This window comes from Phalacrocorax carbo, chromosome 7 (assembly GCF_963921805.1).
Source record: "Phalacrocorax carbo chromosome 7, bPhaCar2.1, whole genome shotgun sequence".
NCBI lineage: Eukaryota > Metazoa > Chordata > Aves > Suliformes > Phalacrocoracidae > Phalacrocorax > Phalacrocorax carbo.
This window is the reverse complement of record NC_087519.1, coordinates 9,888,087-9,903,135: the sequence shown is the minus strand read 5'-3', so window position 1 is coordinate 9,903,135 and position 15,049 is coordinate 9,888,087. Positions and strand designations below refer to the sequence as shown.

The window sequence follows — 15,049 nt, the reverse complement described above, 5'->3', positions numbered from 1 at the left end:
CTGTCACTGGAGCTATTCCCAACGGCTTAACAGATCTGTAACACCCACATCCTGCGTGATGAGCAATGGTGAATTTTTTTTTTTTTTTCCAGAACACACTGGTGAGGAGAACTGCTTCCAGGTCTGGGTGGACATGAACCTGAGTGGAGCCTGAACGCCGTTAAAGCTACACTGACTAACAAAACTTTTAAAATATGACTACAGTCAGGATTTTAACTTCACAATGCTGCTATGCTGGGATGTGACAGGCTTCTTACCCAGGTCTGGAAGGTAGGGATCTGCTTGCATATCTGAAATCACATAGCTTCCCATCCCTCCCCTCCCTGCATATCTATTGTTTTGGGAAAAAAGTAGAGAAGAAAAAAAATAATGTTTTAAAATATGTCTTGTGGGTTGAGATGACTGGAGACATGATTAAGCAGGATAGGAACTGGTATGGTTTAGACCAGCTCTCTGTGATATATGTGGTACATTATTGCCTTATATTTAAAGTGACAGTGCCATGATTGTCAGGTTTAGGGAAGAAAAAAACCCAAATGTATTTTAAAATATCTTGCATAGGTAAGAACGATTGCAAAATTCAGCCACACAGATGAGCACAAGCGTTATACAGTCTGAAACAGAGCTGGTATACTAAAGAAGATGCCAACAAATTTCTGTCTGCTACTGTACATAAGGTCATAAAAAACCAAATATATCCTCTCTTCTGTGGCAATCCCTCATGAAAAGAGCACTGGGAAACACAAAACAAACAGCAGAGCAAAGACCAAATGCTGAGGCTGGATTCTTCATTGAGGCACCCAAGTTCTTTATCCCCAGGCCATGGTCCCTGACCATTGTTGCACACAACACCCAGGCTGCAGGGTTTCCTGACTGCAGGAATGTTCAGACAAGATCAAGCTAGGGGCACCAGGGCATCAAAACTAGACGATGCTGACCCCCTGAAGAGATACAGCTGCTGCCTGGTCCTGGTCCTTTGCAATCCACAAGGAGCCAAGTGCAGAGTGTCACTTTTGGTACTGAATTACACTGCCCACCACAAGCCAGCAGAGCTCCATTCCTGGGGTGTTGCAGCTGCAAAGACAGCAATTTCTTAAATACCACTACTATTACTACTTGCCACTGTCTGGTCACCGGGCTCCCAAATTGCACCCGCAGAATGAAATACTGCACCGAACCTCCGCAAAAGCTTTGGGCTGCTTTCAGGCCACCGGCATTTCTGGGCAATTCTAGATGGTCCTGTCTAGATGCTGGGAAGCAAACAGTCCCACAGGCCTCTCCAAGAGGCTGCCTGCTGTGCCCGTCTATTTTCAGAGATGTTAGAGGGGGAGAGATTGTATTGAAGCACCTGGGGATTTACAGAAGAGCATGCATTCATAAGACTGCTAAACTGCTTAATAATCTGAAGCAGGGACTGCCCTTCTTCATCTGTTGTCTTTGTTTAAACCAAATTATGTTTTCAACAAATCTGAAGAAATTAAAAAATATCATTCTACAGCTGGGTGCTGACAAGCTGGAAAAAACTAATTTTCTACAATTCAGCTATTCAGAGGAAACTTGATCATTCAAGTGTGAACCTTTATAATTGTTTCTGCTAACCTTATTTTTTTTTTTCCCCTTCCCTACACACATATGCTGTCAGCATTGGCTGTGCTGGTAAACGGCAGCAAAGCATCCAGCCAAGCAGTCTGTATCCAGAGTGAAAATTACTTTCAGTAGTACTGATGGATTTCACAAGCTAGACAGGACATGCAAAAGCATTCTGCTAACATACACAGCACATCCCACTATGGCTGAGAGAGATGGTAGGATGTGCAGGCAGGGCCTCCTCCAGCACGGGCCAACTCTGCTTCAACCTGTAAGAGACTTCCTGCCCCCTCCAAGCCTGGCTGTACCGCTGGGCACCAAGGAGGTTGAGGCACTGGGCAAGGAATTGGAAAATGGGCAGAACAAGTTGTTCAGCTATTATAGAGATGGAAGACCACAAGTACCTGGCAGACAGCCAGGAGTGGCATGTAGCTGCTGTGCTCTCGCTCGTGTATGTAAGCACATCATTGCCATGCAGCAGCTGCAGCTCTCTGCTGGGAGACGCAAGGCGTGTTGGATATTCACACGGGAACAACCTTGTTCCCTCCCAGTGCACTGGTGTATCCACAGGCAGTTCCCTACCTGCAGCATTGCTAAATGGTTTTTCGGAAATAATAATCACACATCATGTCCATGGTAAAACCAGGGAGGTGGACTTCCTTAGGAAGAACCAGCCCTGGTGAACACGTGCATATAACTCCTTTCATATCTGGGGACCATGTCTTGCTGGTCCCCAAATGCCTGATCTAGAACAGCGATATGTTCCAGCAGTAATACTCTGGAGACAACTGCCTCTGGCACAACCCTGTTCCAGCACCCAGATCTGTTCAGCACCAATAACTCTCTCTGCAGGGCCAAGCCCACTGAAATGCAATTGCAATAACTAACAGCGCAGAACACCACCAAATGCCTTCTGACACCTAATCCTCCACGCGACTCGGATGAGCACAAGCATTATGTTGGTGTGGCTCTGACAAGCTGGATCCGCAGAGGTTTCCCCCTCTGACGATGCTGATGCACAGACAGATTCAGGTGAGCAGTCAAGCTGTGAGCGAGGAGAGCAACTTGGAAAGCAAGGCCCTTCTGGCCAGCCCCAAGAAGAATATTCACCATCACTAATGACTTAATGCAGAATAGTAGTCACAGCACAGAAATGTTACCAAGTTTATCGGGAGAGCAGGAGGAGGGAAGACATGATTTATACAACCTCATAAATACAGCTTCTTGGAAAAAATATTTATATTCCCACTGCAAATGCTGACTTTTTGGCAAAACAAATCAACCTAAACTTGAAACCATTAGACTGAAGGTGTCGTAATTTCCCGTGTGATCGACAGCTCAGATGCCGTAAGTTTTCACTCTGCTCTCTGGGTAAAGCTTTCTGCCTGGCATATCCTTCCCATAACATGCTTTTCTCTCCCAGTAGGAGAGGGGACTGCAGGACAGCTCAGATGTTTCACAGGAAACATCATCTACCTGCAGTCCCATGCGCAGAGGCAAGCTGAAGGATGCAACGCTTGAACCACAACTCCCATGAGATTGTGTGATGTCATTTGAAGAGAAGAATCTCCAAGGGATGGATCTCTACTTGAAACCCCAGATCATTTTCCAAGTAAATGATTCATCTTTTAGAAGAAAGTACATTTGATTGAAAGTGCAGGATTTCAAAGATCAGTACTGATGGAAATTACCAGGTAGTTCTGATATTCTGTAGGAGGAAACTTAGTGTGGAAATATACCACATGGTACAATAGCCAGAATGTCAGGAAGGCAAAAATCAAATCCATCCATGTCAGACCTTCACAAGAGTTCTCCAGGAAGGACTGGGCTACATTAGTAGTTTTCATAACATTTTATTTTCTTCTGCTCCACAAGAAAAAAATACGTATCCACACTTAATACTCAGCCTTGATTTGACTTTTTCACCAAATTAGGTTATAAACTGTAATGTAAGATCTCTTGGCTGGTGAAAGAGTGATAATAGTCTCATCTGGGAATAGTAGACCTTTGATCAGGCCAGGTAAGCATTACAAGCCTGACCCCGCTCCTCACTGACTTTTTCATGTGCTCAGACTTGCTGGTCCATCCTGAGGATCTGACTGGTAAATACATGCATCGTCTGTGTAGTTTCATTCACTTTGTATCATCAGCTTCTTTAATCTCCCTGCTGCAGGACCAGCTGTCGCAGTAATTTCTGTTCTTTCAGGAAATTAAAAAAAAATCTGCTGTCCTTGTGCTTAAAATAGACTAGAGGGCCGGCTGATTTATACTGCCTTGTAGGATCTAGGAGGTGGTGAAATTGGAAAACAGCTTGAAAAGGCATAAATTATGAGACAGAGGAGGAACCATGAACTTCCAAAAGAAAAGATCCTCAGTTCACCCTGAGAAAAATTCTCAGGGCATAAGAGCTCCTGAGTCACCGGGACACCCGCTCACAGCTGGCAGAGCACAATGCTGCAAGAACACGATGCTCCAGCCAGATGTGAACCACTACTGAAGCAGCCTGGCCAGTAGCACCAGCTCACTGGAAATGTAACCAGGCAAACTTGGCTGTGTAGATAAAACCTGTACCTGGGATTTCCTCACTGCATTAATGTAGTTATAGAGAGCAACTGGACCATGTGATACCCAAGTTTCACCCAATTCTCCCTATGGTTCCATGTCTTCTTTTTCCTCTCTCTCGTCTCCAAACAAAGCAGGGATCGGTTCTCAGATTATTGCATTTGATGTGAACGACTTTGGTTTTTTTATTGCTTGTTTTAAAGAGACACTCCATATTCCTGTTCTTTTACAGTGGTAAACCTCAACACTTCTACCTCCCACCTTGACCAAAGGTGGATGTCAGGAAAAGTTTCCCCCACCCCTGGGCAGTGACTCAATTCCATGAGTCAGGTCAGTTCCTCTCCTTCAGCACCATCATACAAAGCAACTTGTGTGAGCAGCTAATGAACTATCCAGAGGCAAACTTGCAGAGGCAGAAGGGAGTCAATAACTGCTGAAGCCATTTTGGTTATGGATTCAGATGAGGTCAGAAGAGACCTTCAGCTACGCAGACATCTGCATCAAGTAAAGTAATCCTTGTACTAATCGTATAATCTCTTGTACGTCTCCGAGTGATAAAACACCCACTTAAAAATTATATTGCTCCTAAAAATCTACTATTGCCTGGAGAACTTATGAGTACCAGAGACTAAATGTTATGGAAAATAAGTACGCATAATTTTCACTTTGCTTTGTGCCAGTGAGAGACAGGGAATGTTTGGATAGAGAGGAAAATTGGGATGGAAACAGTCTGCTCTGCCATTTGTCTGCTCTTTCACACCAGCAGAGGAGAGGAAATATTTTGGTGATTGGGAAATGCTGAGACAAGAACAGTGTCTGTGCCTCTTTTAAGATATGATATTTCAAGTGGATAGTGTTCATTCACCACCACTTCCCTTTTCTTCATTAACATCTCATTTTATTGTCTACTGTTTTAGAAAGAACCATTCAAGCGCTAAATTAAGGTGGAGATGAGGTTTCTCCTGTTCACAGCTCTCACAGTTACCCAAGCTATGACACTTCCAGCAGGTTTATTTCCCTGCAAGAATATATCACAGATTTTCTGTATCCAATCCTACCCCCAAGTTTCCCCCATACTCAGGAGCAGCAATCACTTGTGTCTGACACTGTGTTTGTTTTGCAGGTGGTTGATGATGTTAGGAGTAAATATAAACCCAGATGAAGAGTGGCACAAGCAATGGAGGGACCAACCCCAGAGCCTGTGTATGTTGATGTGGACAAGGGACTGACATTAGCATGTTTTGTCTTCCTCTGCCTCTTCTTGATTGTGATGATTATTCGCTGTGCAAAAGTCATCATGGACCCTTACAGTGCCATCCCTACATCTACATGGGAAGAGCAACATCTAGATGACTGAAAGAACACCGCTAGACAGAGCCATAAAATGCTATGATCCAGGAGGCCTTCTCCCACTGGGAAGGCTAACACACAAACAGCCATTTTCAGATATGCAAGGCAACGGCAACGTCTCTAAGAGCACACAGTGTAGATGATTCTTGCTCAACAGATCAGGATATCACAAGCCAGTCAGGCAGCACAGTTTAATACTATGCAGCAACTCTTATTTTACTGAAAACAGTTATGACTGTAACTCAAGTAGCACAAGACTCTCCAGACTTTTCCTAACATATCTCTTGGTCTGGCACAGTTTGTCCTGTCCTCAATATCTCCTACAAATCCCGAGTAGCCATCAGAGTTTGGAAACGCAACGAGAACTTTCTGTCTTTCCTGGAAATAGATTGCTTCAAATATCTTCCTCAGTCATTATATCTGTGTTTTGAAAAAGGCACAGATTTTATAATTTTGTATCCCAGAGCATCACTAAGCAGAAGCACTAAAGCACCCCTGGTTAAGTAGGGTTATATGGGCAGATTTATTCTCGACTCACTTGGTTCTGCACGTACATTCCCTACCACACTGCAGTCATATTTCTGGTGATCGGGATACAGAAGCACTGAGACTACAGTACCCAAGGGGGTCATGGACTACTGTTGACGCTGTAGCACCACCTCACTCTATCCTAATCATGCAAACACTAGGCATTTTATCACCTGCCATAGGTCCATGGATTAGCCAGATGTGTCAGACCACTTACGATGAGCTTGGTAGCAACCAGAGGTCCACAGAGCAGAGCTTGGATACTGCTGGTTTCAGCTACATAGAACTTGCTGTGGTTTTCAAAGAGTGATTCCACATGCAACTTCATCCATCTTTTGTTTCAGGTGCACTTCAGTGGGATGTCACACAAATACAATCACAGAGACAATAAGCAAGGAGACAGTGCTCCTAGCTTTGCCACTCAGACTCCTCAGCATAACAGTTACAGTAATATACAAAAATATGCATTCTACCTCGGAGAAATTCAGCACCTTCAAAAGAGTTTTTCCACAAATTTGTAAGGCAAATAGCGGAATATTTCCTTCTCTCCATCCATTAGGACAGCCATTCTGCAAGAAAGCATAAGTGAACACGGAAGCTATAGAAATTTATTATTTACCTTTTGAAAAGCAGGAGTTGAAGGATTCTGATGTCCTCTATCCCCCAAATTCTAAGCTTTGCTCACAGCTGCCTTTTTTAGTGACATGTTTGGCTTAAGGGATCGTAAGGAGCTGCTGAAGCAATACAGAGTAGGTACTGGAACCACAACAAGCATCATGAGCAGACAAGACTTCAAAGCACAAACCTGCAAGAAGGGTGTTTCACTGTTTCTCCTCTTCCTTATCAGCCTACCTGACCTCTAGTTTCTTGCCATAAAGTGATGCACAGTGGGTGAGAAAGTGGAGCCAAAGGCCGGGACAAGGAATCAGGATGTAGACTTTGTAGTTACTATTCTCAGCTGACACATTTGTTTGATGATCACACAAGTCACCTCTTTATGTGCCTCAGCCTACTCAACAGTGAAATGGGTACAACAATATTAACTTGTCTCATGTTGTTTTGTCTGTCTCATAACACCAGAAAGCATTTGGACAGCCTTAGATAGGGATACAGGAATAAGGTATTGATTTACAATTCTTCCTTGTGAAACTAACGGGGAAGATCTAAATCTCAGTATACAGTGAGGGAAGTTCTCCCCAGGCAGAGGACTTGTCCAGACCTCCATTTTCTCTCTCATTAAGATTGTAGCATTTTGAGTCATGCCAAAGGACACCTGGCTTTGTTACATATTCCACTTATTTCGGAGGACAGTCTGGATGTGAGGTGCTCAGCACTGTGATTGCAGAGTTTGCAAAATACTAGGCTATGAGGCATGTGGAGGTTTTTGCATGGATCTTTTGCACTGCACAATTTTTGCTCATCTCTGTTGTAGGAGATCCCGTTCAGGAGGCAGGAGATTTGAGGATTGGCTTTAATCCTGCTATTCTCTACCAAGAGACCTCCACTGCTTCAATTACCCACTGCAGATTGCTTAGCAGGCTGTTATTTAGCCTCAGTTTCTGCTAGCCAGTTAATCACCAGTAACAGGATTTTTTTCAAGCATGAATGTTAATGTTCACCATACTTTGAGCAAATGCATTGATCTCTCTTATTCATGAGCGTGTCTATCTGTAATATAGGAATGGATGTCCTAGCTCAAAGGAGTTTGCTTCTGTTCCCTGGGGTAAAGTTTGGAACCCATTTTTTGTTAACAAATCTCATATCCCACCTTGATACTAGCAGGGCTACTTACAGAATAAACAAAAAACCAAAATAAGTCTATTTCCAGGCTAGAGATGCTTTCAGTTTGCTTGTCACCAGGCTGCATTCACAGCTGATGCAGAGCAAGAACAGAGCTTGTCATCACTCTTCCCAATGCCAATACTCCACTCAAATATTTATCTGCATGCAGAACTCTCTGGCTTTGTCACGCATCACTGTTAAGCCCCCGTTCAGCTAAGGGCTTACACACATGCTTAGGTTTAAGCCTCTGAGCAGGCTGCCTGACTACACAGAGGCCAAGGTCAGTCACGTGCTGTGTCCTTGCCAGGGCAGGGCCAGCAACACACAGCCCTTGCAGGAGCAAAGCCTGTGTGAGAACAAAGGGTTACGAATGCTGGGGAAGCAAATTAACAATTTGCTTTGCAGAAATGTTTGCCAATCTTTTTTTTTTCCTGTTTGTCCAGCTGTACAAGCCATTGTATGGATTTTCCTGAAGATCCTAGAGGAAAGATGCCTATCAGTAGCTCTATTTTTTAATAAAAAGGTACTTATCCTCCTGGCATAGCCTGTCAAGTCCATCCTTCTTTTGACAAAGAAGGTGTCCATAAGCATCTACATATTCATGTCCAACATTTTCACACGACTGTGTAAAATTCAATGTGATTGTTTTTATACAGGTGATGTAAGTGTATTCCAATTTCTGCCTTCCCCCACTGGTTACTATCACACAACCTCACCAGTCTAACCAAAAGCAATACTAGACATCATGCCAAAAGCAGACGTTTTATCCTCCTTGCATTCAGAGCTGGGACTTGCCCACCTGAGATGCGCCATCGCAGCTCCCACCCGATGCCGACCCTGCGAGCCCTGTCAGCAAAGCTGCGCTCATGGCCAGTGGAAGGTCTTTTTTAGCAGGGGCTGCATTGCTGGGCTCAGTAGTGATTTCAGCTGCATGCAACAAGTGCCTCTGCTAGTTTTGGTTCTTTTTTAATCATCATGACATACTACCAGCAATTGCACTCAGAGGAAATAATTCAAACTTGTTGCAAATGTATTTATCTAACACAATAAACAGCTTCAACACGGAAAGTCTTCTTGTTGTCTCTGTTGTGGTTCACTTCTAGTTGCCAGGATCTCTTAGAAACCACCCACCACACAACAACATGATTTTCAAGAAAGATACACATTCCTGACAGCCCTCCGTGGTGGGTGGGGGTGGGAGTAGAAGACTGCTCTCTGTGTAGCAACACCACTGCAGACTCTCAGAGCTCAGGACAGAGCTGATGGAGCTCCAAGTGTTCCTGTGGCTCTGCTGGGACGTCAGCCCTCCAAAGTGGCTATTTCAGGTTATTCGCCTGGTCAGGAAGAGCACTAAGCTGAGCAGAGCTTCAGTTCAGTGGAGGACTGAAGCATGCTGTATTTCAGCAATTCATTATCAGTAACAAATTGCATACTGAAAGAAATAGGGCCACTGGAGTCCCTCCCACTAACAACTGAAAATGAAGAGTGTGGAGCATCTGTGGGGTCTCTTTGAAGAAGCCACAGAGTGTGGGATATGTGGAGTAAAAAGCACCCAGGAAACTCCTCCTCTTGAAAAAGATGAAGAGGCAAATCACTAATTCTTTCATCTTGTAAGAAGACACTGCTGCCTGAAAGCCAGGCACTTTATATCTGCCTGACCCTGCAGTGAGTCCTGTGGCAGAAGGACCTTTGTGCCTGCAACCCAGTTTGCCACAAGGACAAAACCCCACTGATAAACTATTAACCAGGTCCTAGTCAGAAGCAGAGGCTGGAGTCTTTATGCTGTTTTCAGAGCAGCTACTATGGCTAATGTAAGAGCAGACCTGAACTGAAGCCAGCAGTGTCTAAACTTGGGCAGACACCCTGGAGAACTGTGAGCATAAAGGATTTCCTGAAGGAAACAGGGACTGATGCTAGCCAGGGAACCGCACAAGCGTTGCTGCTGCGGCCTTTGCTGTCCAAAGGTGTCCCTGGCTTGCTGGGTCATTACAGGTCTCAGTGGGTAACTGCAACCCATGTTACTAAAGCTCAGAAGTTAAGTCAACACAAGACTTAAGTGGGGAGAACGCTGTTTTCAGACTCCAGCAATCTCCATTGTGCACATCAGAAGGGTGGTGAGGACAACAGACCTCAGGTTTTAACTGGTTCACTTCAGAAGCCAGTGCCAGCGCTCCAGAAAACAGTGAAAGCGTATGAGAGATGAAGGCAGTGACTTTTCAAGACAGTCCCAGATTAGATTTCCATGGAGCCAGGCTGATGCCGGTCCCCTGTGCTACCTGCAGCTTTCATGCAGTCCCCCATTAGTGCATAGAGATAACTGAGCCTACAAGGCCTCGAGCCTCTCCGCCTGGAGAGACCCAAGGACAGTAGTGACACCATGACCTGCATGTGGAGTGGGCCTTACTGCAGGGGCAAGGAGCCAGCCAAAGGAGCAGCCACCACCACAGTTTTGTATCTTGGAGGGCAACATGGCAATGCATGAGGTGACACCCATGCACCAGCTCCTCAGCTTCGTACCCAGATCAGTCCTGGTCCATGGTGGTGCTGGATCTGCACCAGCCGTCGGCACAGCAGCACCCTTGCAATGGCTTCAGCTGAGCTACCCACAGTATGAAAATCCTGTTAAACACTGGCTGGAAAATTTGTCTTCTCCTCTTCCTTACCCCCTCTGTCTCTGACCTTGTCAACCCAGATTTGCCAGGCTCCAAACCACTTGTCTTAGCTGTCTCCCGATTTTACATCTTGAGTGATTTGATTTAAATAAAGGATATTAAATCCCCAATTTTAACCATGTCTTAACGCTGCAATGGGAATTCTTGATTTTAGTCAACATTCTTTTGCATCTGCGCTTTTTTATTTCTTTAAAAACTACTTTCGTTAAAAATGGTTGATACCCTTTGGCCACTACTTTTTGCTAACCAGGAGGAAGACACTGCTCACACATACATTTTCAAAGCAATACACAGTAAGATTCCTGGTTGCATTTAGTCTGAGAGTTCAATTCAAGCCACACCAGCATTAGGAAATGTTGAATGATACAATTATAGTTACAAAGCTCCATGTTTTGTACTGGGGCTTGGCCAGGCAGCTCCCGAAGGGAAAGCAGAAATCAGTCAAAAGTGTATTAAAATTGCATTAAGTGTGCTGAAGCTGTAAAGAAAGCAAAGTTTTTTGAAACATATTTTATATTTAAGACCAGTTGGATTTCTCAAGCAGCAGCCGTATTGCCTCTGGAGAACCAACAAAGTGCCTGGTAGGGGCAAGTGGGCAGCAGAGCTGGGGACCCCACCAGCCCCCGAGGCAAACCCCAGTACATGGTCCTGGGACACGGCAGCTCTGTGGCACCCATCCCAGTGCAGGACAGTGGAGCTGCCGGCTGCAGGTCCTGAGCCCTGAAGCACACCTGCCCTGGATCCAGCACACGGTGAGAAGGGGACAAGAAACCCTCCCTGTGCTTGCAGCTCCCAACCAGTCCCTTAATATTCATTGACAAAGGTGTCAATTCTACAAGCTGACCCAAGAGGTGCTCAGCTGCCACCGGGGACTTCTGTTCCTGCAGCGTCTCCCTTATACAGTAACTGTCTCTACCCCAGCTCTGTTACAGCTGCCAAGTAGACAATATGGAGGAAATAGAGTAAAAATTAGAAAGTGTAGGTCTAATTAAAACTACATGGAAAACCAAACACACATGCAACAGAGAAAGCACTGAGGTGAAGATGTGCTTGGGAATGAGGGGACATGAGAAGGAAGAACAGCTCACAGCAGATTTGTACGGGGCAGCATGGTGCCGGTACTTCAGCATGTCCCTCACACACTTCCAAAGCCTTCAATCAATTTTAAAATTCCAGGAGTGATCTCTCTGTTTCTCACTAAGCAACAACTGTGTGGGCATCCTGAACAGAAGCAGCAATCAAGCCTGAGAAATGGCCTCCTGCCTTACTGCTTAAAGCCAAAACCAATGTGAATACCACCTACCAGCTCCATCCCTCTTAACAAAGTCACTACCTTGACCCTGAATAACTACTGAAAGAGCATTTTACTTTGAGTTATTACTGCCTGGTTAATGAAGGAATTATGAATATTGCTGACCCAAACATTTTCATCAAAACTGATTTTTTTTCCATGATATCGCATCCATTTCTAATTAGAATCTCTGCAGAAAACTATTTCTGGTTGTGCTGGTTTTGGCTGAGAAGGGGTTAATTCTCCTCACTGTGGGGGTCAGCTACCTTTCCAGCTTCCCGCGCTCTGCCGCGTGGCGGGGGGGGGCTGGGAGGGGCAGGGCCATGGTGGGGGCGGCTGACCCCGACTGGCCAATGGCAGGTTCATTCCATACCATGTGACACCATGACCAATATATTGAGGTGGGGGCAGTTGCAGGGAGCACGGAGGCGGCGCGGCGTCGGGTCGGCGGGCGGCGCGCGGCTGCGGCGCGGGCGGTTTGTTCCGGCGGTTCGTTCCCCCTCTCCCCTCCCTTCCCCCCACCCCCCCCCCCGGGGCTTTGCGCCTCTCGTTGTTCTCCTTTACATTGCATTTCTACTGTTGTTTTCTTTTAATTCTCGTTGTTCCCCTTTACATTGCATTTCTACTGTTGTTTTCTTTTAATTTTAATTATTAAACTGTTCTTATCCCAACCCACGAGCGTTACCCTCCTGATTCTCTCCCCCATCTACCGGTGGGGAGTGAGCGAGCGACTGTGTGGGGCTGAGCTGCCGCTAAACCACGACAGTCTTTTTGGCGCCCAACGTGGGGCTCAAGGGTTGGAGATAACAACAGCTGCTGGTCACAGCACCATGTTGTCCTTTTTGCAGTTGGTGTTACAGATTGGTGTTGGTTTGTTGAGTCTGCTGTGTTCTGCTGTGATTAGTAATGTTTTGCCTACAAGATTTGTTATACAAACACTCGTTTTCAGCTTTATCTGGTATTTGGGGTTTTTGCTGAAACCGTTACTGTACTTTGGATACCACCTTGTTGAGGCAATTAGCAATTATACCTCCTCCTCTGAGAGATTTTATATGGAGGAAATACAGAATAATACCTTTGCAACTTTGTTCTATGATGTCTGTGCCTTTGTTACAACAACGTCTTTGTATCTTGAACATCCTTGGGTGGTTAAGGTGCACTTATTGTTAGTTTTTGGGCAGGTTTTTTTGGTTTTGACTAAGCAACTTAAGAATATTACCCAGAAATCTGCCCCGAGGCTTGATAGTTATGAGTGGCAGGGCATGTGGGATAGCATGGGCAAATACCTAGGGCAGTGGGCACCCCCAGTGTTTTGGAGTTTCACCCCCGAACAAGTGCAGAATCCTAAAAAACTAGTAGAATATTTGGAGAAAGTATGTTGTTACGCTGGGAACTCCAGAGAGACACAGATAACTGCAACATGCTGGGGTCTGGCCCATGCATACCGAGCCCTGCTCAACAGCATTCAATGCCCCCAGGGGGAAGAGAATGTCTCTGGATTGAAATGCAAAGTGACTGGCACTGTAGACAATCCAGCCCGGACGACAGGCACTGCAGCCACTCAAACCCCCACAACAAGTACCGGAGCTAGCTCAGAAAATAAACCCGTACCAGTATCAGTTGCCCCCATACACAAGACAAAATATTGGAAGCGGACATCAACTCGTTTAGAACGGGATGATGAAGAACCAGGGCCATCGCGGGGAGAGGAGGGAGAAGTAATAAATGAAATAGAGACCACCCGATCCCTGTCCTTAAGCGAGTTGCGAGATATGCGAAAAGATTATAGCCGTCGTTCAGGTGAGCACATTGTCACCTGGCTGCTCCGATGCTGGGATAATGGGGCCAGTAGCCTGGAACTAGAGGGAAAAGAAGCCAAACAATTGGGATCCCTTTCTGGGGAAGGGGGCGTTGACAAAGCAATAGGAAAAAAGCCACAAGCCCTCAGCCTCTGGAGGCGACTCCTGTCTGGAGTGAAGGAAAGGTATCCCTTTAAAGAAGATGTTACATATCGCCCAGGAAAATGGACAACTATGGAGAAAGGCATCCAGTATCTAAGGGAATTAGCTGTGTTTGAGGTGATTTATGGTGACCTGGATGATCAACGGTCATCCAAAGATCCAGATGAAGCCGAGTGCACACGACCCATGTGGCGGAAGTTTGTACGGAGCGCACCATCTTCGCATGCAAACTCATTGGCAGTGATGTCCTGGAAAGATGACGAGACACCAACGGTGGCAGAGGTGATAGATAGACTCCGAGATTACGACACAAATATCTCTTCCTCGCTTGTCTCTGCTGTGGAGAAACTATCCCAAGAGGTCCAGCAACTCAAAGAAGATCTGTCCTACTCCCCACCTCGACAGAGCAGTGTCTCAGCTGTTAGGAATAAGCGTCCTTTGGCTCAAAGAAGGGGATACACACCACGGGCCACTCTATGGTTCTACCTGCGTGACCACGGAGAGGACATGATGAGGTGGGATGGCAAGCCTACCTCGACCCTACAGGCACGAGTGCATGAACTGCAAGGAAGAACAGTCACTCAGGGGGGCTCTTCCAGGAAAGCTGCTGCTCCAATTTCCAGTGAACAAGTCCCCAGACAGAGGAGTAGAAGTGCAGATTTTATTTCTAAGTGTAATAGAGGGACTCCTGATTCACATTTGCAGGAAGTGAGTTGTGACTGCCATGATCAGGACTAGAGGGGCCCTGCCTCCAGCCGGGTGGAGGAAAGGGATAACCGGGCTTACTGGACTGTGTGGATCCGATGGCCTGGCACGTCCGACCCACAGGAGTATAAAGCTTTAGTGGACACCGGCGCACAGTGCACCTTAATGCCATCGAACTATATAGGGGCAGAACCCATCAGCATTGCTGGAGTGACAGGGGGATCCCAAGAGCTAACTGTATTGGAGGCCGAAGTGAGCCTAACTGGCAATGAGTGGCAGAAGCACCCCATTGTGACTGGCCCAGAGGCTCCGTGCATCCTTGGCATAGACTACCTCAGGAAAGGGTATTTCAAGGACCCAAAAGGTTACAAGTGGGCTTTTGGTGTAGCTGCCTTGGAGACGGAGGAAACTGAACAGCTGTCTACCTTGCCCGGTCTCTCAAAGGACCCTTCTGTGGTGGGGTTGCTGAAGGTCAAAGAACAACAGGTGCCAGTCGCCACCACAACAGTGCACCGGCGGCAATATCGCACCAACAGAGACTCTCTGATCCCCATCCATAAACTCATTCACCAACTGAGGAGCCAAGGAGTCATCAGTAAGACCCACTCACC

General features: G+C 46.0%; 2 protein-coding genes across 2 annotated transcripts in view; one reads left to right on the top strand and one right to left on the bottom strand.

Annotated features, from left to right (window-relative positions):
• The window catches only part of ARNT2 (aryl hydrocarbon receptor nuclear translocator 2), a 193,881-nt gene that overhangs the window by 174,610 nt on the left and 4,222 nt on the right, over positions 1–15,049 (bottom strand). The gene's annotated exons all lie outside the window — the stretch shown is intronic.
• On the top strand, positions 5,312–6,272 carry CTXND1 (cortexin domain containing 1). Its single transcript, XM_064455838.1, has one exon. The coding sequence runs from the start codon at positions 5,327–5,329 to the stop codon at positions 5,504–5,506; it is 180 nt and encodes a 59-aa protein (XP_064311908.1). The 5' UTR covers positions 5,312–5,326; the 3' UTR covers positions 5,507–6,272.